Source organism: Brachyhypopomus gauderio, unplaced genomic scaffold, assembly GCF_052324685.1.
Source record: "Brachyhypopomus gauderio isolate BG-103 unplaced genomic scaffold, BGAUD_0.2 sc79, whole genome shotgun sequence".
Classification (NCBI taxonomy): Eukaryota; Metazoa; Chordata; class Actinopteri; order Gymnotiformes; family Hypopomidae; genus Brachyhypopomus; species Brachyhypopomus gauderio.
In genome coordinates this window covers 1,371,288-1,398,020 of record NW_027506900.1, presented here as the reverse complement: position 1 = coordinate 1,398,020, position 26,733 = coordinate 1,371,288, and the positions used below count along the sequence as shown (strand labels likewise).

Genomic DNA, 26,733 nt, shown 5'->3' with positions numbered 1-26,733 from the left:
TGTGATTGAGATTTCAGTTCATTATTTTCATTTATTTTTGAAATTCTAAAAAAAATTAAAAATCAAGTTTCTCATTATTGGTGATTAAGTATAGATTGATGGATAAAAATTATATCCATTCAAAATCAAATCCACAACACTAACAAGAGGTCTAAATCCTGAATCACCAGTAAATTGAAGAATGAATACATACATGCACTTATGACATCCCAGAAATATGTGCATGGGGTTGTTCTAATAAAACTCCAACACTTTGAAGAGACATAATTGTTAATCAAAATGTTTAATTTGCTTAAACACTATATTCAACAAATATTCATAAGGATAAAACATGGATTGCTAAATTGGCATTGATTTATTTAATGAAAATGTACAGATTTTCTCCTTTCCATAAGGTGCAAAAACCCATAATTTATTTAGAAACGTCAAATAAACACTAATGTATTGAGATGTATAATCAAATCTGTAAGGCCACTGCTAATTATATGAACATTTTAATATCAAATTTTCTATGCAAAGGCACCTGTAAGTGTCTCAAGTCTGGTGTGGACATCTTTTGGAAATTATCCTTCATCAACCAGAAGGGATATTTTAGCTGAAATGCGATGGTTGACTCTTTAGCTTTTGAACTCTTAATATTAAGGAAACTTTCTATACCAGGCCAGAATGTTTATGCCGTCAAAACATGCATTCATTCATAAATGAATTGGCAATGAAATGCATACAGCCACCTTTTTTATCCCCTTCAGTTTTTAACCATTTATGGCACTATGGCAAGATCAGAATGAAAGAAGTACATTAAAAAAAACGGTTGAAATCACAAGGCACATCATTAATCCACTGTTTGTAGATGTAAACTAAATGTAGTTTAATACACAACCATTTTGGAGCTAAATGTGAACAGATCTAAATTCACATTCAGTGGACATCACAGTTGGGAAAGTAGTTTTTTTTTGTTCATTGTCATTTGTATATTGACCACTGACATCAACTTTTCTCCCATACCTTCCCTGCTGTGGGTCAACCTTAAATTAGTTTATATACAGCATAAGCAAAATTCAGTTGAACTACCAAAAAATGCAGACAAATACAAAGCATACATACAAATATACAGACACATCATTGAGCGTTTTAACTTCATACCTTCAGTTTCACATTAAAGCTCATGTGAACACCAAAAGTAGTGTCTCTGCAGGCCAAAGCCCAGAGCCTGATGGGATATCTCCCCAGCCTAAGCAGACACCATATAGAAGCTTGGGCTGAGCTTTTGGGTGGTAGCAGCCGCAAGGCAGAGGGGGCTTTAGCCGGGCTCAGCCAGGTGGCCGGGAAGACGGGTCGCTGCTAGGTCTAATTCCTCTGGAAGGAGTTCTGGGCGGCCGAGGCAGTGGCGTTCATGGCGGCGTTCTGGAAGGTGCGGTTGGTGAGCACGCCCTGGGAGAACTCCTGCTGCGCTTTTTGGAAGCTGGCTCCAGTGCGCCGGTAGTGAGAATGAACCTGGATATGACATGACACCAACAAGTCACCAAGTGCCAATACAAGTGCAAAGGCCCATGCAAATATTTTGAGGCAAAATTCTGTTCATGATGGATATACCAAAAAAAAAAACTGATTAGGAGATCCATAAACAAAGAATTATTATGTAAACACTGAACAGAATAAATTTGAATACATCTGTCTGCTCAAAAGATGAAATAAATCACATACCATTTTAAGTAGAAAGATGGACATGACGGCGCAGATGGTGAAAAAAATTGCGACTACCATCATCACGGCGGCCACAGACATGTTGGTGCGAACGATGGAGATGGCTGCGATCCACCCGCTGTGAACCAGTGGACGAGTAGAACATCAATACAATAAGCCCACCCACCAAAAACACTCAGCCAGCAGTGGGAAGAGAAATGGAAACAGGAGGAGGGAAGGACGCAGCAGAGACAGCAGAAGACCGACCAGACACCAACCAAGACCGCCGTGAGGAGCAGGCCCAAGAGCAGGCCCAAGAGCAGCCCAAGAGCCAGCGTTTCCAACTGAGCTACGGCGGGAGGACGGAAGTACGAATCATTTTCAGTCAGTTTGGCCTTTCTGGTTATAACATTGTCATTAAGAACTAATAAAGTTAATTCCCTACACCGCGCTGAAAAACTGCACTTTGGAACAGTTTTCAAAGGTAAATTTCTCACCTGTAAATTCGAACTCCAGGGGTTGTCCAGTTGGCTACTTAAGTACCAATCTGTGTATTACTCTGGCTACAAGCAAATTTGGCCTTCCTCATATCAATACCTCATATGTTCACAACAGTACTGCTGCCTGTGATATTACTGGCAAATAGTTATGATGGTAAATCTGTAGCAAAACTTGAGCGTATTTCTGTGTACATATCTCTGTGTACATCTGTGTTGCAAAACAGATTCATGCACTTGTATGGGGGAGTGGGTGGGGCAGTGGGGGTGGGCCATAACTCAGACTCGTGACTCATCAGAAGCACTTAAAAATGTCTTAACGCAGAGAAATTATCTATGATTAATCTCAATGATGCCACACCAAACGACGGTACGTTTATTTTATGCGCACTGTTTTGCTAATACTGCAAACATGGCAAATTGCATTAAGTAATGAATATTAAAATAAGATGGAGAAAGTTGTAATGTCTTTGGAAAGTTGATGGAGTTGTAATGTCGCTATGACATAATATTGTCAATATTATAATATTGCCCAGACTCATTATAATAGAGTTGGCCTGTCTAAGAAAATGTGAAGGGAAACTAACCAGCTTTTTAACAAAGATAAACTAGCTAGCTAACTGTGGCTGTAAGTTGCCATGCCATTCATGTATGGCTTAGGTCAAACTACACTGTATAATATTTTTCACTTTTTTAATGTTGTCCCACACACACACACACAACTCTGTTCCCACGTCACTGAACACTCAACCACACCTAACCATGAATGAGTCTGACATATTTCAATAAGCAGAAAAACTGGAATGTGATATAGCGCGCTTACCTGTTTCCCCACTTTGGAATGCCGACGCTCTGAATGACGGAGATCACCACTTGGGCAAAGAAGATGAAGAAGAAAGAAAAGAAACTGAAGGAGCTATCAGTCCTAAAAGACAACAAAATCCATGTTACTTAAATGTTGTTTAAAAAAAAAAATCAATGCCAAATTAGCTTACAAATCTAACAAGTTGTGGGCAGTCGACAGCTAATAAAACTGGTAGGAACGCCTACTGAACGGTTTATACATTGTCTTAAGATTCCTCTGGATGACTCAAACAACTTGACACACTCACTTGAAAGCCTTGTAGATTTGGCGGTACCAGCAGAGGAAGGAGCAGGGAGTGAAGAGGATGAACCACAGGATGGAAAGGCCAAAGTCCACTCCATAATCGCTTTGTACCGTGAAATACGCCAGACATGCCAGCACGTTCAAGAACAGAGTCACACAGTACACTAAGAGGGTAGAGAGACAGCACATCAAACCAGAGGAGAACCAGAGAAATGTGTGGCAGTGTTTGTTCACAGTAGCAGTTGAAAAACTACTACATGCACCAACACTACCACCCTACTGTCAAGGAAACTGATGTGTGCTTGGCCTCTGAAACATACGCATCCACAGGTAATACATCATTTTGCAGATCCTCTGATGCTCTTGTGGGATTTCCTCAGAGAAGTCCTGGTAGAAGCATGGCTTTATCGGAAAACTTTTGGGCAACGGTGGCCAGTTGTTCTCTTTGCCTGCAGAGAGGAGTTCCAATGTGGTGAAATTATACAACCGTGAGGTGCAACAAGTACCACGTGGCGATCCGAGTGTGCCTCCACGCATGCACGCCTCCGCGTGGAGGCCCAGCGTGCCGTACCCGTGGGGCCCGCCCTGCTCTGCAGCTCCTGCTCACGCCTCTCCAGCTCGGCCGCCTTCCTCTCCAGCTCCTCCTGCTGCCTCAGCAGGTTGGCCTGGGCTGCGGCTGCTGCCACCTGCTGCAGGGGGCAGTGCACATGCCGGGAGGGCATTAGTCTTCAGATAACGGCAGCTGGCAGCACGCCACGGCAGCTCGCAAGCCGTGTTAATATGGGGGTTGTCAGTGTTGCTAAAAGCATGGTGCTTGTTTGGTACTGTTCGCCAGAGACATGTTAGCACTGCAGCGTGTGTGTGTGTGTGTGTGTGTGTGTGTGTGTGTGTGTGTGTGTGTGTGTGTGAGATGATGACCTGAGGACTCGGCTCCACTGAGGGTTGTAGCACGGCAGGCTGGGAAGGAGCAGTGGATGCCGGGATGGTGGTGCCTCTCAAAGCGTCCTGTGCAGGGAGACACAGGCAGAGACCTCCAGTACACACAAACATGGCTGCCTGATCTATTCAGTTTCAAATGCTGAGTAATATTAGCCACGATAACAGCTTAGCACCATTAAATGCTTTTATCAGGTGCTCTCTTGGGACAACATACATCTCTGACATTCCCCCATGAATGCTGAACCACATTTATCCTGGACATAAAAGCCTAGACAATGAATGAAATTTACAATGTCAACAGAAACCTAAACCAAGGCTTTGCTTAAATGTATCCCTCGCACTGTGGGAGAGCTTACCGAGTCGGTACCGGAGAACGGGTTGTACTGCTGATCCACTCCAGAGTGGGTCACCCCAGTGACAGAGGGATCCTGGAAGAAAGAGCAACATCACCTTTCAAAGAATCTTCCAGCCCAATCTTTGGCAAGGTTCAATAAACAAACATCAGAGAGTCACTAAATCAAAAATGCTTGAATTGTGGATAAGTGATGTATCCACATAACAACTGGATGGGAAAAAAAAACTTGGCAATCATTAATATCACTCAATATCCCCACCAGTGGTATATCCATCTGAAAGTAATTCAGAGGGGAACATGAAACGTGCGCATTCAGGCTACACCTGAACCTTAGGTCAGCTGATTCAGTTTTCAGAATGAGTCATGTCAGATCACACCTGCCAGCATTCCCCCACTACCATGTTTACATTAGCCCTGACACTGTCGTACAAGCCAATTTCACACAGTAAGACAGCTGCCATTTTTGTACACATGCAACACTAAACATGGCGAGTCCCATTTATTTGTCTAGCCTGTTCAACACATGCTTCACACACACACACACACACACACACACACACACACATCTTTCATTCTGGAGGCCACACCTTGTACATGATTTAATAAAAATGGACCAAAGGTTGCTGCTTCTTTAGACTTTAGTAGGGAATACATTTTCATGATATGGCCCTACCATGGCGAAACTAATTTCTAGGCACGATTGAAAGTAATTGTCATTTCTTGACAGTCATCGAGTGATAATTTCACTGGAGTTCTTGATTTAACTAAAATGGCAGTCTAATAGTTCCATAGTCCCAATATGTATTGACTCACGCCCTGAAAGTAAACATGAAGTGATCGCGTCACAGAAAACTGAGGCGTGTTCCCTTTCTAAAGCAAATCTCTAAAAATTAAATTGTCCCAGTAAATAAGTGTAGCTGTAAGGAAACGTTTGCTAATCCTTTGAAATTATCTGCATTTTTGCATGAATGGCAAATAAATTCTAAAAATATATAGGGAAACCTCCAATATGGCCTATTAAAAAGAGGGTAACAGTCCATTATAGCAGATGCATCACGTGCCATAACAGAATGAAGTATAAGCTACCGTGAAGAGGAAGGGAAGTATATTCTGCCGTTTAAGGAAATCTAAAGACTTGGCCATTCAGACGCAGGCAGACACTTTTGACATGGTACGATTACGGCAGCATTACTATTCTCCCTGGAAAAGACATCCTATGAAAGGTCAAACGATGCCTTCAGTGTCAGGTTCGCTAAATAGTCCAAAGCACCATTGATAAAATGTTGCCTAGACAGATGAGATAGGAATCTTTCCTTGTGTTCCAACCTATTGGTAATATTTGTTAGGTGGAAGCCAAAACACTATGAGCAGCAGAAGAGCTCTCCTCCCTACTGTGGGGCATGATGAAGGGAGTGGTGTGGGGCAACTCTCCTCCCTACTGTGGGGCATGATGAAGGGAGTGGTGTGGGGCAACTCTCCTCCCTGCTGTGGAGCATGATGAAGGGAGTGGTGTGGGGCAACTCTCCTCCCTGCTGTGGGGCATGATGAAGGGAGTGGTGTGGGGCAACTCTCCTCCCTACTGTGGGGCATGATGAAGGGAGTGGTGTGGGGCAACTCTCCTCCCTGCTGTGGGGCATGATGAAGGGAGTGGTGTGGGGCAACTCTCCTCCCTACTGTGGGGCATGATGAAGGGAGTGGTGTGGGGCAACTCTCCTCCCTACTGTGGGGCATGATGAAGGGAGTGGTGTGGGGCAACTCTCCTGCAGCTAACTGGAGATCAATCAATTCCAGGGTGAATCAAGAAATCTTACAGTGAAATGAGACTGTATGCATCTCAGAATAAATCTGTTCATGCACAAGAACAATCACTCAAAACACAGTAATATAAAATTAATAACAGCCCAGGACTAGTGGCTGACCAATTAATAATCTGGCCTATTAAATCCCATTATGAGATTATCAGTATCATCTAATTTTTTTCCTGGCATTGGTTAAGATTTTCTTTTTTTTAAACCAGTTAGTTTTGGATTACCAAGACATGTAGGTGATCATTTTAAATTTAATATTATTATTGCATAAAGAATGCAGATCTACTTAGAGCAAGGGTGTCCAAACTTTTTGGAGTGAGGGCCAGATTTGGTGAGGTGAAAATGTGTGGGGGCCATCCATTCGGCCTGGTATTCTGAAGCATTATCATTAAATCCAAATGGACTAATTTATGAAAGTGTGTGTGTGGGGAGGGGGGGCATATTACCGATTTTGAGACATAGGCTACGGACCGGTGAAAATCTGAATGCAGGCCGGACTTTGGACACCCCAGAAATTACATTATTAATAAATGTTAATCTAAGCTCAGCAATTTATCATCTCATTTATTATTATTTTTTTAATTAAATGTATGTATTATTAAAATGTATTTTATGCAATGCAAAAAACAACACCAGTCATTGGCCTCCTTGCTCTCTAAATATCAGGCGTTCAAAAAGCCATATCAGTCAACCACTCTTCAAGAGACTCTGGATCATTCCATTTTTTTACCGTAATTGCCAACTCCTAATCCTGACTCTAATCCCACTGCTGCATGACAACAGAAAAATGTTAGTCAAAAACTGGATCTTCTTAATATCCCACAAAGAGGTAATATCAAAGTTTGAGATATGTGAGGTCCCACTGTCATGTTAAAAATTGTAATGAAAACATTTCAGATTAAGGGGGGGGGGGGGTGCATTTCTGTCCTGTCAGTTTAGTGTAATATCCACACTATTGGTAATGGAAGTGTTACTGATACTTATTAAAGGGAATCTGCTTATTTCACTCATCAGACATTCCATAAATCTATGATGCATCATGTAGCATTTTATGTCCCTATAGCCTACAGGTGAGTTTACCTGTAATGTCAACTCCTCAAGTAAAGCACCACCACCAGACACACTAGCTCACTGGTGCACGGTAGTGTGTGGTAAAACATTTAAAACAACTTTTGGGGGGGCTACACATTTTAAGTACAGCTAAAGCAGGTGTACCTTGTGATGTGATCCCTGCCTTTGTGTAGCTATACCCACATCACATCACTCAAAACTGCCCCAGTACAACCCCCACAACACGTCGCACCAAAATCACTTTCACTATGAACACTGCACAAGTCGTCAAACGTCTTAAACGATTACCGTGAATGATTTCTCAAAACGTATAACTTTAAGATGCCTGATGAGCAAGAATTAGACGCTCAAATATCTGAGCAGACAGAATATCCGCCGTGTAGACCCGAAGGCCCAGAACATTCAGGTAAAACACGAGATGACTCCAACTTATGGAGCACTACCTGAAAGAAAAGTTACATTTGAACCTAATCCACCAGTGAGTGGCACACCAAGTGAATTCCACTCGTCTGTCACTCGCAGCAGTTATAAGAGGACAATGGCAGGAGGGTGATTCATATCTAGTAACAATATTGCGCGATCACTTCCTCCAAACGTCTTAATGGCTGCGGCGATGTCAGACACACCGACCAGCCTTCCCCTCTTCAATGGTTTCCTGTTAAATACTCCCCAAACTAAACACGTAAAGACACGTACTGAGCCTTGAATTAAGCGTCGCCGGAGCCTTACCTGAAAAGGATTTACGTCTACAGGATTTTCGAAAGGGTTCGTGTCGAAAGCGGACATTTTGATGAACTTTATTCTAAGGCGAGTAAACAGATCGGTCCTGAAGTGGAAGACGCTCGAGCTGCTTTACTTACTTCCGCGGTTATTAAACGTCGCGCATGCGTGTTAACGCGAGGGTTACGTCACCAACGAGTTTGATGCTGATTTTTTATTTTTTTTTCAATTCGATATTACGCTGCTAATATTACAAACAGTATTAAAATCTAGAACAACTTCTCAACTAAAAGACGTTTAATGTTATGATGTGGGGGGGGAATCGAAATTCGATTTAAATTATTAATACCGAACGATTCGGTCATATGCGTGATGTGGAATAAGCTAAATCCATAAACTTTGATCGATGAAAATATTTTATCAAGCATATTATTCTGTACATATGTATATATGTGTGTATTATTTTTTAATTGGTACGCATGTGATGGATTCTTGTTTTGGTACATAAGTAACCTGACGTCACAGCATTGTGAATGACAACGTTGCAAACATGGAGGAAGTGAAAGGTCAGTTCCATCTACGTTTTCATCTCTATTCATTCATTCATTCCTTTATATTAGTTGTAACGTTAGACGCCATGACCATGTGAGGTAAAAACCCCGTCAGGATTATTACCCCAATGTAAATGACGCATTAGTTTTCATTGCGCAGTAACCAGAATCACGTAGTTCGGTTCCTCTTGAACTGTTGGTTTGACCACTCGAGCGTTTACCGGGCCGGTTTGCTGTATAACGTCCCGTTCGGGAGATGCTCACTGCTGTGTGTTTTGTGTGAAAATAGTGCTTGGCAGTTTATTGTAGCTACAGAAAAAAAGAAAAGCAACGTTAAGCTTCATTTTCTGTCCACAGTGTTTCCATTGTGCTGCGTGGTCCAGAACTATGCCTGGGGAAAGGTGGGGCTTGACAGTGAGGTGGCCAAACTTGTCGTTGGTGCTGACCCACACGCTGTCATAGACGACAGCAGGCCGTACGCGGAGGTAACGTGCCCAGTGTTACCTCTCTCTCTTTAGCCTTTTGCATTTATCAATTTTGCCTCCACCTCAGTTATTGGGGCCAACGTAAATTCTGGTCATCTTACACGGGCCTCACGGATGCTCGCGAACTGATTCGTTTGACTACATGGTATTAAATCTTGGTCCTTGTGTCAGGTCTATTTTTGTCTTCCTGGCATTGCCTGTGGTCACTACGTCTCCAGTAGCGGCAAGAACACGGAAGGGCATCGACATCTTGCGTACAGGTTACGCTGGCATATGGCACTGACATATGACATATGACATCTTACGTTTACAGTGTGACATTGATATATTACGTACTGGTGAAAAACTGCGGTAAAGTTGGTTTCACGTTCGCACATTCGGAATTCTCTCTTCAATAACTTTAACAGTATTAACAAAAAGTGCCAAAATGTCGATTCTTATTTCTGGCAACCAAAACAAACACCTACAACTTTGTTTACGTCAGGAATAGACGTATTTTAAATTGTAGACAACACGTTATTAAGTGCAATACTCTCGCCACTGCAACATCTAAGGCACCGTCAACAAATTACCTTAACACATACGAATGTGGCGGTCGTAAAGGCTCCAGACCACTGCACATTTTTTTTTGGCAATTATTTAAATAGCTTTTAAACGGTCCTTCATAAGACTACCAAACAAGTTGTATTACATAAAGTGCATGATGCAAGACAATCTACAACTTGCACCTATTTGTGGTGGTCAGTTTATGTCTAAAAATTTCAGTAGCTTTTAACCGGTCTGTCAAAAGTCCAAACACAAACTGTATTAGTTTGTAAAGTGCTACATAAGGTGCAGCTTGAACAACCTACAACTATTTGGTCTGTATTTATACCTTATTTATAAAATTCAGTAGCTTTGAATGTTTGTATTTTTATTGAACTTCAAAATGTTTGTATGTTCAAATTGAACGTGTGGTAGCAATGTTGAGCTCATCCTTGGAATAAAGGGGACTACTTTTCCATAGTCAAGAATTTGTGTTGGATAATTGAATAAATGGCAATGGAAATTTTTAACAAAAACTGCTTACCACAAATAAAGATAACAGTTATTAATACCAATTCAAGAGGTTGTTGTTTACGATGCACTTAATTTAATTTTGTGGTCTTATAATGGACAGGTTAAAAGCTATTGAAAAAACAGTGTGCAGTGGTCAGGGGCCTTTACGACCGCAACTGTTGTCCGTGTGAAAGTTTATTCAAAGAAACAATGTAAATCGAGAAAATCATCTGTAGCGTCTCTAAGTGCGTGTAAACGAGGGGAGTCGGACTCTGCAGAGGAGTCAGAATTCGGCACAACACCGGCATCATATAACAGGGTCCTGAGGTCCTTCCCAAGTGGAAAACAATTTGGCCACTCCCTTGCTACTGGCACCTATAGATGACTTTCAATAGCTTTCAAATAACTTTTCAGTAGTGTAGTAGTGCTAGCTAAACATAGGCACAAAGTCAAATGACATAGGCATAGGCACATGCCAGTGATTGACAACAAAATGTCGTTGTCATGTGCCACTGTCAACTGTGCGCAAGTTGCTGATAACAGTAGCATTTGCCACTGTCACCTGTACGTAAGATGTCGATGTCAATGGCATATGCCAGCATAAGATGCCAAAGCCTTTCCGTGTTATTACTGCCTCTCTATGTTTGTTTTCATTAATGAAACTCTCCTATGACATGCATGTATGACATATAAAGGTCATGAGTGACTCTTTAAATAGTATAAATCTCTAGGAACCAGTGTAAAGTGTTATACTGATTGTATTCTTAAGTGGTGTTATTGCATGATCAAAATGCTTTGTTCGTTTTTACATTGTAAGAAATTATGCAACACTTTTTGTACAATTCCTTAGTTTATTGTGACTTTATATTGTACAGTCTGGGACTGTTTTTGTTGATTAGACTCTTCTATTCAAGCACATTGTATTTTCTAAAACAGAACAATGACTAAGAGGTTAAAATGCAGAATTTCAGCTTACACTAAGAAATCTGTATAATGCAGTCACCATATTGCCACTGTGACCCTGAAATGGTCAAACGGAGCAAGATTAGATGAGGTGTAGCAATTAAAACCTTTTGTAAAATGTTAGTTGTGTTTGGCCAATTGTTTTTGAAGATGTGACTAAAATGGCTGGAAGAGACATTCTCAATGTTAGAGAAGCATTGAAACTGGCCTTGTTTGTTATTTATTTACTTAGCTTTGGATGGGAACCCACCCAAAAGGTGATGCCCTTATCAAAGACAATAGGATATCCCAGAGAACACTGGGGCAGTGGATCGCTGATTACCCAGGTTGCTTGGGATCAAAGGTCAAAGATACATTCCAGGGACAACTCCCCTTCCTCTTTAAAGTCCTGTCTGTCAACACTGCACTGTCCATCCAGGCTCACCCCAACAGGGTAGGTGGAGCATGAGCATCTGTAAGCACCAAGTCCTTACGGATCCTACTCTCCAATATACTATAGCAGTACACATAGTACCATAATACTACATTATTGTATGTGCTTTAATGCTTCGTATCTTTGATTTCATGCTCTGGTGGGTTGTTAAAAACTCCTCTTCTTCCTCTTTACCAGGAGCTTGCCGCCAAGCTCCATGCCCAGTTTCCCGAGCACTACCCTGACAACAACCATAAACCTGAGATGGCCATCGCTCTCACACAGTTTGAGGGCCTCTGTGGCTTCCGGCCTGTTCAGGAAATCACTGCCTTCCTCAAAAGTACGTGGGGATATTTCACACGGGATTATAGAGCCTCACATGCCACGCATAACCCTACTGTTACAGTGATGAATGATTAGACCAGTGTGTTGATGTGTGTAATCCATATTTGGACTGTGCGTGTGACATCCGGTTTTAGATGTCCCAGAATTCCATGCTCTGGTAGGGAATGAGCCCGCCGAAGAGCTGCAGAGCAGTGTGGGCAACCCTGGCCGGGTCTCTCTCGCACTGAAGAAGTGTTTCAGCAGGATGATGAACTGTGAAAAGAAAGTGTTTGTAGACCAACTGAACATGCTGGTGAAAAGGGTCTCAGAGGAAGGTAAAGACAACCTTCACCAGCCATGTTTGAGCATGAGCCATCTCCATTCAAGTCATAGTTTTTTTTCATGGTTGAGTATGAAACGTAGTGTTGTTTTATATATATTTTTACTGGTGTAGGGGCTGCAGGCAGAGATACATCAGGCAGTAACGGAGAGCTGCTCCTTCGCCTCCACTCCCAGTACCCAGGTGACATCGGCTGCTTCTCCATCTACTTCCTGAACCGCATCGTGCTGCAGCCAGGAGAGGCCATGTTCCTGGGAGCCAATGAACCTCATGCCTACCTCTCTGGAGGTAGCGTTCCCTTCTCGTCAGCCATAGCAAGATAGCCTGCATTTCATAAAGTTCATAGGCTGTTCAGTCTTGATGCAATAACATTGGTATGAAAATAGTGACCATAATTCAACCTGTGTGTAAAAATGTCTTCCAGACTGCATTGAGTGCATGGCCTGTTCGGATAACACAGTTCGTGCTGGACTCACCCCAAAGTACATTGATGTCAGCACGCTGTGTGAAATGCTGAACTACAGCCCGGCCCCAACCAGTGCTAAAATCTTCCCTTCAGTTCAGGACCCCTCAGACCCCTGCGTTTACCTTTATGACCCTCCCATTCAAGACTTCACCGTCATGAGGATACAGGCAAGTTTCACCCACTTCATACACTTCCATGAGTTAGAGTGACTTCCCTAGTAGCAGTTTTTTTTAAACAGGTTTTTTGATTACATAAATCTTTCATTAATTCTGGTACAAGTTTCTATAGTCTGTCATTTATCAGCTTTGTAGTATTTTTTTTAGTTTGTGCTCTCCTGTGGCAAACGTAAGATAAGCTAAAACCTAAATCCAGTATTTACTAGCATTTAACACATGGTATTTACTCCATCTATGGTACATGGTCAGCCCCCTGCAAGATGCTTCCAGTAATTCTGTGTCTCCCACTGTACTCGGTGTTAGGAAAACCCAGAATGTCCTAGGATTGATGTCCAGGGCTTCGTGTTGGTAGGTCCTGACTCAGGCTGAGAGGTTTGTGCTTCCCCCCTCCAGGTTCCCGCCTCAGTGAGGCAGTATGTAGTGAGCCCTCTGGACTGTGCTGGCATCCTGCTGGTGGTTCAGGGGGAGGCCTGTGCCGTCTCGGCCGCCGCTCTGTCCGACATTGGGCTGCGCAGGGGCTCTGTGCTCTTCATCTCGGCCAATGAGAGCGTCACGCTGAAGGTGACATCATCTGGGATGACGATGTTTCGGGCCTGCTGTCTGCTGTAGACGAAAGGGTTTCTGTTCTGTTCTTCCGTGTTGAGACACATCTGATCTCACTACTGAGTCTGATGTCTGAGATTTGAACCATGAAATGTTGTTTTAATGTTGCTTGTTGGTCAGCAAATACAAAAGAGCACAAGCATTGGAGATTAGAGGTGAAAAAGTTCAGGTTTGAAAATTCCTGCCACGATTTTGTATCACCAAGTTGGTGTCATTCATTAATACGGCTGCTAATTTGAACTCATTAGCAAAGCCAAAGAGCTAGGGAGGATTGTTACATTCTGAACCTGGATTTTTCACCTGTTCATGATAAACATGGTAATTTCAGAAGACATCATACCCATAGATACATGAGGAAAGACACACAAACACACCAGCACATACATGGGAACATACTGTGGTGTCTTTTCCTTCTGGTGGTGTTACTTGAATCTTATCCGAGTTGAATTAGGAAATGACATTCTAATGAGGGTGTGTTCGGTGAACAGATAATAATGTGATATGCCACACCATTTATCTCTTTCCATTAAACTCTTATGAATGTGTTAACACTTATGGGTGAGCATGACACAAGTCTTTGTTTCAATTTAAAAGCCCCTTTTTGACCAAAGAACAGTCATCTAAACAAGAAAAAATACAAGCAACTACATTTATTGAGAATGTGGAAATGTAACGTTTTCCATATGAAGTTGCCCGTGCATGTATTAAAATCAACCTCTCAGAGACCTGATCACCCCATGTAGAACAACTAGATTAATTATTTAGGAATGTATACATGCATGATTTGTCTACCTTTATATAAGTTTGACTATGAAATTAACCTTCAGCATTTTAATTTAATTTAACCACTTTAGGGTTAACTAATGTAAGCAAAACATTTCAAATGACCAATGACCTGAGTGTGTGGAGAGCTGGTAAGGGTTCGGGGTCATTAAGGGTTCCATCATGTGGATTTCACTTTCACCAAGTGAAACCAGTACTCGCCCTTCAGGGATTCTCACTCATTTCATACCATAATGGAAATCAAACTACTACTCTTTTGATCAAATTATTGAAATGTTTTGACCTAATTTAGACCCTTCAGGTGCTAGTTATGAGGTTTAACTTTGGTGAAAAAGAAATAAAAAAAATATGATTTAAAGATTTCACATTTGCAAACACTGAAAAGTTACTAAATATATTTAAACATATATACACATTTGAGCTGTAACCAATACGTCCTGCCCACTTCTCTGCAGCTCTGTTGGTGTGTATGGCTAGATACTGCTTGCACTATCCTGATGAGAGTTATCCTGATGTTTATTTTGTGCACTGTATTTTGTTCACTTTAAATTTTGTGCACTTTTACCTGTGACCAACTGAGGCAAATTGTGTCTCAGATCCACAAACTGGACTTCATCTTATTTAAACGTGACTGCTACCTCCAGTGAAGGTGTGGAATGAAGGCATGGATTGGCATTTTTGAGTTTTGCGGTGGCATGGGGTTCTCAAGGCTGTATGTAAACCATAATAAATTACAGTTCTGTAGTTGCTCTTCGTGTTTCTTTGATTCCCTTGTAAAATGCAACAAGCACAGGATCTTCCATGATTATTTGAAGCCACTCCCTTGCAGCACATGTTTCAACAGTCAGCAAAGTTATTGGTTCAATCCAAAATGGCATACTTAAGCAGTAGGCACTAGATTTCAATGCAGTATGTTCTTTCAGTAGGCGACGGGGCAGTATACATACAACCTCGGACATACTACATCCACCATTTTACTTGTGTCATATGACGTGACACGATCATAGTTGCATGCTCCAGTTGAATCATGGGATAGGACAGTGTGCTGCAAATGCATACTTCAAAATGGCTGCAGATTCAGTAAGCCAGCGCTTTTGGCTTCCTGTTTAATGCATACTGTGTATTCGGACATACTACCCTTTATCGTGTACTGTATAGGAGGGAAGTATGGCATTTGAATGAAACCATTGTATGTATTCCTATAAACGTTAGTGTCTGTTACATTTGAATTGGTGACTTACTAGGGTATTTGAGTAAGGGGAAACATAAAAGACAAACCTTTATTTCAGCAAAGCGTTTCAATAAATATTCTTTAAAATATAAAAATATTACACCTGCTGTTGTGCTCCATGTCAACTGCCTCACTTTAATGTCCAGGCAGTGTTGGAATTGAAATAAGGTGAATAGCCATATGACTAACACTGAAAAAAGGACTAATGCAATGACATTTAATGACAAACAAAAAACCAGTGTACAATCAGATAAACAGCAACTTTTACATACACTGTTGTGAATGTACACCGTCCTCCTTGTTTAATGGAGTGAAGGAACAAACTTCACCACTATGCAGTGGGACATTCACTGCCCTCTGGAAGTGCTGCCGTAAGCATCCCTGGCGGTCTGCCAGGTCCAACAGCCTTGGTACTGAGCGAGTCCAGACTGAACACGTGCTGCTGAATCTGACTGGCTGTGGGTCTGAGGGTCCAGTAGAGCTTCTGCAGGGTTTGTACATCTTCCAAAGCATTGTGGGCTACATAGGAAATACCAAGTACAGTCTTAACCAGCTCTTCCTGCTTGAAGCTGTGGATTTTGCTGTCCTTGAGAAGCTTTCGGGCCAATGGGAGACTGTCCAGAAAACCCGCAATTACTGCCTGGAATTCTGTTTTCAAACCAAACTCATCCAAAGCTCTAGCCAACACGAGGCAATCAAACCTGCGAATGTTGTGACTAGGGTTGCAACGGTATGAGATTTTCACGGTATGATAACCGTCTTAGAAAATACCGCGGTATCACGGTTATCACGGTATCACAGTTAGTTTGTATATTATTAAAAGATACACTGACCCTTAAAGAAATTACAAGTTTTTTTGTTCAATTAAATATTTATTGTAGAAACCTGGAACTATTGTATACAAAATGTCTCCATTAAAAAAAAAAAAAGCTGTAAACATGTTTATATAAATACTGCAAAATTAGAGAAACCTAAATCATGGATTTCAGTACAATTATTTAAGTTTAAATTATTTAGTATCTGATAAACTCAGCCTGGGTCAGTGTCTGATCAACAACTGTTGTAAACGTCCGTTGTACTGCCAAGTTAGAATATAACCAGATACTGCAGAAAGAGAGGATTTATTTCTGACATGACCGTCACAATAGAGATTTCTATTTTAAGGCGTTCACACCGAGTCTGGTTTTAACGTATGAAAAACAGACACGTTAGAATTTGAAAATGAACGCATGTAAATTAATGGCGTCTTTCACATCCAGTGAAAGCAAGGACCATAAAAAGCTAGAATTATACTTTCACTAGTGACCGTAGCGCGCGACTCCGCACAGTTCTCTTGCATTACGTTAACAAATACGAGCCTCTTGTAATTCCAGGACGAAAAATGAGAGAACGTGAAGACGTTAAGATTGGGCGTTTTGAAAATAAACAACCATTAAATAATGTGATGAAAAAGCTAATCATTTCGAGTATATGTATAAATATTTAACTTAAGTGTTGGGAAATATTGAAACGGACCTTTAAAGTTACGTACAAGTGCTTTAATTCCACCTTATAAAGGTGTATGAACCCTGCAAACATGACTTTGTTCATTGCGCTTTGGCGCGGCGCGCATAGTGCACGACCTCGCGAGACAGCGCGCGAGACCCTCGCGCACGGGTGGAGCCAACGTCATTTTCGCCGCTGATTTTAGTTTAGCTTTTTTTTTTAAAACATTTGTTAAGTCTGATGCACTTTCTGTCATTTTCACCGCTGTGTGCTTAGTAGCTGAACCGGAGCGGAGTTGCGCATGCGCGGGTCAGTTTCTCCGCTGGCTTGCTTTTTACCGGTAATAAGCAAACGCACACGGTATGATAACCGTGCATTTTAATACCGTGGTATACCGTGAAACCGGTTACCGCTGCAACCCTAGTTGTGACCAACCAGCAGCGGGCGTCTAAACATACAAAGGAAAGTAATGAAGGACACCAGGACTTCCTTCAGAGAGTTGGTGAGCATGGGCCTGCGGTGAAGAAAGAGACGGTGCCTCCGCACCCTAAAGCCAGTTACCCTGGAGGCCCCAGGCTGCATCCTGCAGCGAGGGACCATGAAGAGGTTTAAGGTGTGACTGCCACTCACTGCTGCCAGCTGTACTATGTCACATGAGGGTCCTGGATGAGAAGGAAACATCATTTGGATGCTAATCTAATTCTAAGAATTTACAGCCTACAAAAGGTTCCATCACATTAAACATACATACCAAAACCAGTAGTCTCCAAGTCAAAGAAAACAGTACTGGGAATATCTGCCGCACATGTGTCACCAAAGTTTATATCCATGAAGTATTTCACACACTCGGTTGTAAAGGGAAAATAAATAATAAAAAAATGTAAATAAATGTAACATATAAGCGAAACAGAACGAAAAAAAACACTCCTATAATGGTAAAATATAAAAGATGTAGCCGCTTTAAAAAGTATTTGATTTAAAGCGTTCCCCTTTTCAAGATGTCAAATTCCACGAGAAAGATGCAAAACAAATCAAGCCTAGTGCTTTGATGAGTTTGTAGTTTAACCAGTTAATATGCACATTTGGTTCCATCTAGTGGTGTGGAGGCGTTATAGATTTTTTAATAATTGCCCTTTTTTTCTTGAGGTGTCAAACTTCAACACGCTGTTGTACACAAGAGCAGTGGCGTGTCTGGCACAGAAAGCCTAAACTCTGGCCAGCATCTAACGCGTTGGGGAAACTACACACAAACCGTCTTGCTCACTGAATCCAAACGCAAACGCACCTCACCAATAAAGTCACACACACTTACGTACAGCAGGAATTAGCAGAGGCGGAGACCAGAATATGAGTGACATAGCCACGGCATTTGAGCATGGCAAGTAAAACAGCCAGTATTTTCATTTCAGCAACATATGATGATACAAAGACAGCAAATATGTATAATGTCATTTTTATTCATATTTTAAAGCCTTATGTGACATGTTACTGTCTTATTTGACAATGAATAGAAAGTAAACCACACCAGCTGTAATCATCAAGCTACAGTATTCTAAACATATAATACAAATTGTACATTAACCATGAATGGAAGAATGCCTACTGACTTTCTCTACCTTCTCTGATTCATTATCAGCCTGTTAAGACCAAAAGGAAAAGACAAAAAACAAAAAGTTAGCAAAAACAATAATGGATATGTACAGTGAACTGCTCCTTGCTGCAAAACTAACCTTGGGGTTTATTAAAATAATAAAAGACTGAATAAATACGGAAAATTACTTGTCTGTTTGAGAATGGATAACTGAATTTAGTTTTGTTTGCATGGTATATTCCATATTTGTCTTTGCACTTTGCTTTATATCTCTCCCGTCCACAGTGGGAATTTTGTTCTAATATGCATTTTACTACAACACAGTTAAATACAGCAGAAATTGAGTTTTACGGCATACTAATGGAATTGGATTTGCTCCAATGCAAGGTTAATTGCTGTGAGGTCTATTTCTGTTTTTATGTGATTTACCAGTAAGCTTGAAATATATGTTCTGAAAACATTATGAATATTTTACTTTTTAATACAAGTAAATACAATACTTTTACTTTTAAATACAAGTACTGATAGGAAGACTATTACAAACCACACTAAACCACACTCTCTTGGTCATTGTGCTGTAGTTATGCATAATTGTGTTTGTTATGACCATGAGGATTTCATGTGTTTCCATCCATTTTGTGAAATGAGACACCTATGAAAATGATCTCTGAAATGGCTGCAACACCAAACACCAATCATAGGAGTTGACTTTTGCTGTTATTTTTTTTACTAATATGACTATTGTAATTGAGCTGAAGTTCATCAGCCCAGATCAGATCTGTTCCCTCATCTTGCTGGCTTTCACCACTCCACTCTGCACCACCAACCCACCCAGCAAATCACCCTCAGACAATGAGATGCCAGAATCTTTAGGGGAGTTTTGCTGATTGGCTGGTTGCTGTGATGCAGTAGCAATAAGACCAAGGGCGTTGGCTGAGCTGGTCAGAGTCATGGTGCTTCTGTTAATGACTCGTAGGTTGTTTACTGAACTGCTCACCTGTCCTGTACCATTACAGATGTTTGCTGTGCTGTTGATATTGTTGCTGTTGGTTGTGTTGGTATTTATGCAGCCAGAGCTCATGCTGGTCTGAATAAGATTTCTGTAGGGAGGGGTAAAGGAGAACACCCTCTCTCCTCCTGCACCCCCTGTACAGGCGCTGGGGGGTCCTGGATGCCCCTCTGTGGGGGGAGGGGTGCTCAGGGACAAGCAAGGGGGTAGGGGGCACTGGGATATCAGCCCCTGAGTCTGCCACGATTTGGGTGGAGGGCACAACTCAGGGACAGGGTCTGGAAAGGAGAAAGCAGGCACAGATGGGTGTTTGCCATCTTCTCCCACCAAGGGGAAGGCTGACAACGGAGGAGGAGGCATCTGTCCAGGTGTGTCTGGAGGAGGCAACTGCTGTGAGCCCAGTGGTGGGTGAGATAGGGAGCTTGCACTCTGTGCCAATTCGCCCTGCCCCCTACGGGGTGGGCGTGGCCGAGGAACAAGAGGGGGAACAGAATGGATGGGAGTCTGTGGGCAGCTGTAGAAGCCAGGTCTCTCATGAAGGGCCGTGGAGGAGAAGGCACATTCCAGCATGTCAGGCTGATTTGGGTCATGACCCAACATTGTGGGGGCTTCTGGGTGCAAATACAGGGGGAAGCGGCTGAGAGGAGCGCGGGGCCGGCGGCGGAGGAGAGACAGACGTGTAGGAGGAGCAGAGAGGGGAAAGCTGGGCGACTGGACCCCCAGCAGCCGGCTCAGCCCGTCCAGGAGAGGAGTGGAGTGGTTGGCTTCCTCATGCTCCTTGATCTGCTCCAGGTTGTACTGGAACTCCATCTCGTCTTTAGGTACACTGGGAGAGACAAGGACATGATCGAAGGAGCTCTGAGTTCGAGACGGTTTCTGCAACAGCACGTGCGCCCAAACACACATTGTCAAACACTCACCTGATGTCCAGGGCAGAGCCCATATACGAGGGCTTTCGGTGCTCAGCACTGGCAGCTGTGTACGGAGGTTGAGGCTGAGCTTCGTTCCAGTACTGATCCTTCTTGACCACGGGCACGAGATCATACATCTCATCCACAGACAACAGAGACACCTGAGACATCAAAAAGACAAAGATGTTATATGTCATGTTTTGTCTACGAACACTCCAAAATAGAATCTGTACTATGGCGTAACCCACTGTCTTATATTTAATGAACACTGCATCTTGATGTTGTTTGCAACACATTGTTTTACTATACTGGCGCTAGGTGGAAGAGAGAGGGAAGGATTTAATGGACTGTGAATAGATATTATATATTGACTAAAGAAATGGCACCTGTAAATTGCGGTCCACCAACCAGTTTGTCTCAAAATCATCGTCATCTTCCCCAAATGGATTGATAAGCTGCTCTGCCACCTTTGAACACACCAGATGGTTGCAGGTCGTCTCAGACAATCACAGGTCATCCTAAACAAACACTGGCTTCAATTGTGATCTGCCCTCTTGACAGACTGCGTTTGATATGGGAGCAGCACCTATATACACACACCTTAAGCCAGCCAACGTAGAAGAAAAATTGTAGCAAGGTGAACACAGGTATGTAGAAGTCGAGGTTGTGACCAGGGTAACCCTGGGTGGGGTCTAGGAACTGCCGGCCAATCAGACAAGCCAAGAAGAAACTGTACACAGCCACAGTTACTACCTGTCCAGGATGGCAGATTCAGCTGAGTATCACTGTTTCCACAAATAGATAAAAATATCTAACACTTTGTGTTTAATGTTTCCAGATTTGATGATGATGATGATGATGATGATGATGATGATGATGACAGAGATAGAGACATACATAGATAGAGACAGAGATAGAAACTTGAAAGAGAGACTTGAAAATCCAAAATAATCCAAATAAAGTAACATCAGTAAGTGCAGCTAGTGTCTATGGGTAAAACACTAATTCCAGTGTTTTTACACTACTGACTGCTTCTAGTCCTTTGTGGTTGTTAATAATATTAGTACAGCACTAATCCAATGTGATCAGTCAGACCTGAGTGTAAACAAGTGGCAGACTGATCCAGTCATAACTGTACAGCTTCATGCACTGTGAGCGCAACACATTTAGCTCCTAAAGGAAGGAAATAGAGACACACAACATGCAGAATTGCCAGTGGTGTCTGAGACAGCGTAGACTCTGTACTACTCCACATTATCTGTGTTTTCATGTGCTCTAATATAAACCATAGTTTTTTCATGCATTTGCTCATTCATCTTTTTCAAAAACATGGCCCTTTGCCCAGATGAATGAGCTCCAAAGTGAATGCTGGCTGAATGCGGGCAGAGGCGTGAGACGTACGTTCAGGATGGCGGAGAGCACAACATCGTTGTTGATGCGTCCCTCGGTCCGCGCTCGGAGGGCCAGGCTCACAAACCACATGCAGGGAACCCAGAACTTATTATGAGGAGAGGGCAGGTCCTCCAACTGACTCAGTTCTTCTGCTGACATCAACCCTGGACACAGACAGACAGACAGACAGACAGACAGAGAGAAAGATAGAGACAGGCAGACACAGAGAGACAGAGACAGACAGACAGAGAGAGTGAGGTTGGACTTCAATCATGTTTTTTTACAGTGATGACGGAAAATGAATGTCCACCAAATTAAATACAAATCACCTGGTTCACTGAAGCACATTATTTCATTCACTCTCTATGTCCTTAAAATCCAAGATATTGATTTGGTCAAAATGAGTGAGAGAAAGAGATAGAAATAGAGAGGCAGAAAGACAAAGACAGGAGACAGAGCAAACGAGAAAGAGAAAGGAGGTACACTTCCATTGATTTCATGTGTGAACAATCTTGGCCTAAGTTGGTTAGACATGGCGTTACGTTCTCACTGATATCTACGTGGAGAGAACCTGGGCTGGAGGAACAGGCCATTAATCCTTGTTGTTTGCTTGCTGAGTCTCAATACCAGAGAGGGGGGTTAAGGGGGGGGGGGGGTGGTACCACGGCAACAGTGGCAGCATTCCACAGAGCTGTAATCAGTGTTCAAGGCCGCCTCACTGGTACTGAGAGGTCGTTTCTTGTGCTACACATCATGACTTTACTTTTACAATCTTCTACAGTGTTTCTCATTGTGTCTGCTAGCACTACCTTTATGATCATGTGAAACAGCTAATCCTGCTTGTCTATTTTGCTCTTGCAGTAAAATCTTGACAGTTTTCAAGTCTTTCAGTAATTTACTACTGTCACACTTTCCCCAGACTGTTGTTTACCACTTAATTATTTACTTTTAAATTAGATTCAGGTATTGTATTTAAAGAGAATCAAAATCTATAGAGTCAACACACAAAATAAAATGCATACATAAATAATCAAGTAAATTTAAATAAACACATATTTTAATTTGAGGATAGCAGTTTTGATAAGGAGATGAAGTTCACCCCAATGTGCTGCATAGAATATGTATGTTGAGGTTGGTTCAGTACTGCATGCGGTGTACCTGTGTAGCTGTGTACCTGTGTAGCTGTGTAGCTGTGTACCTGTGTAGTTGTGTACCTGTGTAGCTGTGTACCTGTGTACCTGTGTAGCAGCTGTGTACCTGTGTAGCTGTGTACCTGTGTAGCTGTGTACCTGTGAAGGTGACAATGCAAGGCTTGGTGAACATTCCTCATGAAGCAGGTTAGGTTTAGCAATCACCCTGTGTAGAGTAATGTTATCTAAATGAGTGAACCGAGCATACCTGCCTGTACCAGGTGCTGCATGCTGGGGAACCTCTTGTAGACGGCAGTGCTGATGGAGCGGTACATGAGGATGCCTGACAGGTTGGCGTAGCGCACCAGACTCCTGCGCATCAGTCTTCCCCCCTCATCCACCCCCCGCACATGCCCCCCCACCAAGGCAGCTAAGCGGTCCGGCCAGGGGACACTCTCAAACTGCCCCCACCAGCGAGATACCACAAGGGTGACATAGAAACCTGCCGCACATAATGATACATGCACAAAATCAACAGTTGCTCAACTTTGGAGAATATCAGGGCAGCCAGTGTTTATTCGGTGATACACACCTGGTTGTTGTGTTGCAGAAAGATCAGTAGTGTGAAGTCTTATATTCTCATAGATCACAGAGAAACACATTCATACGTTCATTCATGCATAAAATCACTCTCTTCCAGAGCATTAATTTACAACAAGAGAAAAATGGCTGAAAGACAGAGAGAGAAGTAGGGAAATAATGAACAAGAGAGCATCTTTCACTCACCCAGTACAAAGGACACAGGAATCAGTTGTGCATACTGGTCACAGTAGATGGCCAGCTTCTCAAATAGTCTTCTCTGCCCGTCATCTAAGAGGAACCTACCAACCACAACCCTCAAACTTACCCTTGCCATGATATATTTTCTCAGTATTCCAATTTAAGTGAGACACCCAGGAATAACACGGACTTTGCAGGCAAAAAGGTTTCTGTGTGCGATGGATTGATTGACAGCCCATCCCCAGAGTGAAAACCAGATCACACCCATCATGTAGAGCGGCTGTGGTGTCAGATACTATGGATGTGAGTACCTGTAGAAGACGCTGATGCAGCAGTAAAATGAACAGAAGATGAGCAGCTCTCTGTATAGCAGCTTGTAGATGCTCCCTTTCCAGCGCAGCAGCAGGTGAGAGAAGGTGCCCAGGCGGGCATCTGCCACCCTGCGTGAGTATGTCACTGTCATCTCTGCCCCCTGCTGGTCAGGGAGGCCACACAGCAAGACGCCAACTGGAACCCTATGGATGTTGATGTTCAGGCTGTGGGCCTGGTTCTGGAGCCCTAAGAAACTAAGAAGAATAGCAATAATAACAAACAGAAACACTAATGTGTACACCATGTACGTATTGTGACTTAGTCATTCAGAAAAAAACAATTTATATTGTTGTATGATAATAATGCATGGTGAAAAAGTTCTAATTATTTCAGAAATCAGAGCATTGTCAGAGAATCCTAGACAGAGGGCACTTAAGATTGGCATAGTTATAACTCTAAGTCTGGGTTTTCAAGGGAGAATCTCTATTGCCATTCAAATTCATTCGGCTTAAACTGAATCTAATTTACTGGTGATCATCAAATATACCATAATGTGATCAACACCTACTAAACATTGACCTCCTCACCCCCATGCCTTGGGACATCCTGTTAAAATGAAGAAAGCCAATCTCCAAGCTACTCACCATGTTTGACGAAGTCAACGTTGGCAGACCGCAGGATGCAGGAGAGGAAGAAAGTGGAAAAAGACTCCCACCCCTCCGGTCACTTGACCTGCTAATCTCTTTCAGCAACAAAGGACCATTGTAGGGAAGTGGTAATTCGGTAATCTGTATAAATCTTTGGGTGCAAAATAACATGCACAGGCATGCACACACACACACACACACACACACACACACACACACACACACACACACACACACACACACACACACACACACACACACACACACACACACACAATGATATGCAATTTCCATTTAAACCATTTAAACAAATAATGAGGTTACAGGATCTTCGTTTACTGTAAAATGACTGGGTGGAAAAAAGAATGGATGGATATTGTTACTACTATTGTGCTCCAGATATAGAGTAGGGAGCGCCATCTGGTGGTGAAAATGCCAATCGCTGAGTGATCCCATTTGGTTTCTTAGTTACTCATTAACTCCTTGCTGACTAGAGAATGTATGAAAGGTGCACATTAGAAAGGTTCTTTGGCTCTTAAGCTTTCTCAAGAAGACAGATAATCTGCTTTGCACTGGAGAAGCTGTCCGGATATTTATGCTTCAAAACTTGCTGTGTCAGTTCTTATGTCACTTTCAATCTACAAACATTGATTTTGCTGATAAATGAAGATTGAGTAATTCATATTTATATTGTACATTACCAGGTAGGTGAAGCTCTATTTATCTTTTAAATCAGTGTAGTGTTAGACTGTGTTACACCTCCACATGTACCTGTAACTGTATTTAGACTCCCTCGTCATCTAATCACAACACAGGAATATGTTTTGGGACTTTTATCATTCAGAATAATTCAGTTTATGGAGTTTTTAATTAGGCAGAATATAGTTGTTTATGTAACAGAATGTAAGACTTTGGTCATTATTATGCCTATTTGTTTGTTTTACAAATTACATGTTTACATGTAAAAATGCTTATCTGCATTTTTAGACATCAAAAGAATGTTGTGGACACTTAGCTATGCTGTTATTTCTTATTAGGAAAATCATGTGTGTGGGTACAATCCCCTACAGTAACAATGTCTGCACAAAAAGCCCAGTTTTAGGGCTCCTATTTTCTTTTTTAAAAATCTATTATATCTCAAGCATGTTCTCTGTAATGACTGTAAAGACACTTTGTAAAACTATAAAAACTTATTTATATTGGAAATTGTTCACCCTGACATGATCTTCTACTGAAAAATGACAAGGAGGATCTATATATGGATCTGTAATTGTGATACAATTGTGAGATAATTGTCTTAGCCTATTTTCATTTTAGTCTATTCATCTACACATTTCAGTGCTGTTGTCTGAGAAGGTTTATGTCTCTCTTTGTCACACATGGACGTTTTGTGAGTTATTACAATAAGCATGTTAAGGGCAATGTCCTATGGGCAGTCATGGTCTGGTGGTTAGGGAACTGGAGGGTTGTGTGTTCGATTCTCAAGCCTGCATCCATGACTGAGGGGCCCTTGAGCAAGGCACCTAACCCCAACTGCTCCCCGGGTGCCGGGCTAGGGCTGCCCACCACTCTGGGCACATGTGATTTTGATTTTGACCCTAGATTTTGATTGCGATGAAAAATCACAATAGACAAATATGGCACATTTCACAATTTCTTTTAGTTACAAGATAACATGAGTGGAAAATCTTGCAACAAAATTCTGCAGAAAACAAGTTACTTGAACAAAAAAGTGATGAAAAAAAACATAGACATACACTTTTATCTTTGTGGAAATCTTTCTGAGAAATAAATAGATATTCTTTTGTTGTATCTAGGTGTGAGTATCATGGACACAGGTGCCCACAGACTGTGCCAACACCCTGGGTGTATGTTCCTGCCACTCCCTTGAAGATGGATGCTTTTGAGGGGATTCACAGAGTA

General features: G+C 42.1%; 4 protein-coding genes across 7 annotated transcripts; 1 reads left to right on the top strand and 3 right to left on the bottom strand.

The window, feature by feature from the left end:
- Window positions 1-264: 264 nt before the first annotated feature.
- scamp2 (secretory carrier membrane protein 2) lies at window positions 265-8,347 on the bottom strand. The gene is made up of 9 exons (XM_076990986.1): window positions 8,191-8,347; window positions 4,584-4,655; window positions 4,207-4,293; window positions 3,860-3,977; window positions 3,609-3,737; window positions 3,293-3,452; window positions 3,004-3,105; window positions 1,705-1,822; window positions 265-1,494 (listed from the first exon to the last, which is right to left on the bottom strand). The coding sequence occupies exons 1-9, from the start codon at window positions 8,245-8,247 to the stop codon at window positions 1,348-1,350; spliced, it is 990 nt and encodes a 329-aa protein (XP_076847101.1). The 5' UTR covers window positions 8,248-8,347; the 3' UTR covers window positions 265-1,347.
- mpi (mannose phosphate isomerase) lies at window positions 8,305-15,066 on the top strand. Its single transcript, XM_076990985.1, has 8 exons — window positions 8,305-8,747; window positions 9,090-9,217; window positions 11,451-11,651; window positions 11,829-11,970; window positions 12,110-12,289; window positions 12,409-12,582; window positions 12,719-12,927; window positions 13,330-15,066. Exons 1-8 carry the CDS (start codon window positions 8,732-8,734, stop codon window positions 13,543-13,545), a joined length of 1,266 nt encoding a protein of 421 aa, XP_076847100.1. The 5' UTR covers window positions 8,305-8,731; the 3' UTR covers window positions 13,546-15,066.
- Window positions 15,067-15,756: 690 nt separating this feature from the next.
- plex9.2 (PML-like exon 9.2) lies at window positions 15,757-18,112 on the bottom strand. Its single transcript, XM_076990980.1, has 3 exons — window positions 17,790-18,112; window positions 17,470-17,700; window positions 15,757-16,270 (listed from the first exon to the last, which is right to left on the bottom strand). The coding sequence occupies exons 1-3, from the start codon at window positions 17,866-17,868 to the stop codon at window positions 15,885-15,887; spliced, it is 696 nt and encodes a 231-aa protein (XP_076847095.1). The 5' UTR covers window positions 17,869-18,112; the 3' UTR covers window positions 15,757-15,884.
- A 375-nt stretch (window positions 18,113-18,487) lies between these two features.
- Window positions 18,488-24,957, bottom strand: best1 (bestrophin 1). Of its 4 annotated transcripts, XM_076990978.1 has the most exons (10): window positions 24,808-24,957; window positions 24,163-24,417; window positions 23,858-23,952; window positions 23,340-23,573; window positions 21,951-22,105; window positions 21,645-21,722; window positions 21,150-21,302; window positions 20,936-21,016; window positions 20,559-20,710; window positions 18,488-20,464 (listed from the first exon to the last, which is right to left on the bottom strand). In XM_076990978.1, the coding sequence occupies exons 2-10, from the start codon at window positions 24,312-24,314 to the stop codon at window positions 19,402-19,404; spliced, it is 2,163 nt and encodes a 720-aa protein (XP_076847093.1). In that variant the 5' UTR covers window positions 24,315-24,417; window positions 24,808-24,957; the 3' UTR covers window positions 18,488-19,401. The 4 variants fall into 4 exon arrangements, with proteins under 4 accessions (XP_076847093.1, XP_076847090.1, XP_076847091.1 ...); XM_076990975.1 differs by lacking the exon at window positions 21,645-21,722 and having other exon boundaries at window positions 18,489-20,464; XM_076990976.1 differs by lacking the exon at window positions 21,645-21,722 and having other exon boundaries at window positions 18,489-20,464; window positions 24,163-24,409; window positions 24,808-24,940.
- Between the last annotated feature and the right edge of the window lie 1,776 nt (window positions 24,958-26,733).

Bases quoted from the DNA above. Each gene is read 5' to 3' on its own strand.
- mpi (XM_076990985.1), top strand. The intron at 9,218-11,450 runs GTAACGTGCCCA...TTATTTACTTAG, and splicing joins ACAGCAGGCCGTACGCGGAG to CTTTGGATGGGAACCCACCC. The intron at 12,928-13,329 runs GCAAGTTTCACC...TCCCCCCTCCAG, and splicing joins TCACCGTCATGAGGATACAG to GTTCCCGCCTCAGTGAGGCA.
- plex9.2 (XM_076990980.1), bottom strand. From the start codon at position 17,868: ATGGATATAAACTTTGGTGACACATGTGCGGCAGATATTCCCAGTACT. The intron at 17,701-17,789 runs GTATGTATGTTT...CTTCTCATCCAG, and splicing joins CTTGGAGACTACTGGTTTTG to GACCCTCATGTGACATAGTA. The intron at 16,271-17,469 runs GTCACAACTAGG...GTTGCAACCCTA, and splicing joins TAGACGCCCGCTGCTGGTTG to GTCACAACATTCGCAGGTTT.
- best1 (XM_076990978.1), bottom strand. From the start codon at position 24,314: ATGACAGTGACATACTCACGCAGGGTGGCAGATGCCCGCCTGGGCACC. The intron at 21,017-21,149 runs GTGTGTGTATAT...GTGTGTTCAAAG, and splicing joins TCTACGTTGGCTGGCTTAAG to GTGGCAGAGCAGCTTATCAA. The intron at 20,711-20,935 runs GTGCCATTTCTT...TTGATGTCTCAG, and splicing joins TGGTGGACCGCAATTTACAG to GTGTCTCTGTTGTCTGTGGA.
- scamp2 (XM_076990986.1), bottom strand. From the start codon at position 8,247: ATGTCCGCTTTCGACACGAACCCTTTCGAAAATCCTGTAGACGTAAAT. The intron at 4,656-8,190 runs GTAAGGCTCCGG...TCTTTCTTCCAG, and splicing joins TAGACGTAAATCCTTTTCAG to GATCCCTCTGTCACTGGGGT. The intron at 3,738-3,859 runs GTACGGCACGCT...TCCTCTCTGCAG, and splicing joins GAGCAGGGCGGGCCCCACGG to GCAAAGAGAACAACTGGCCA.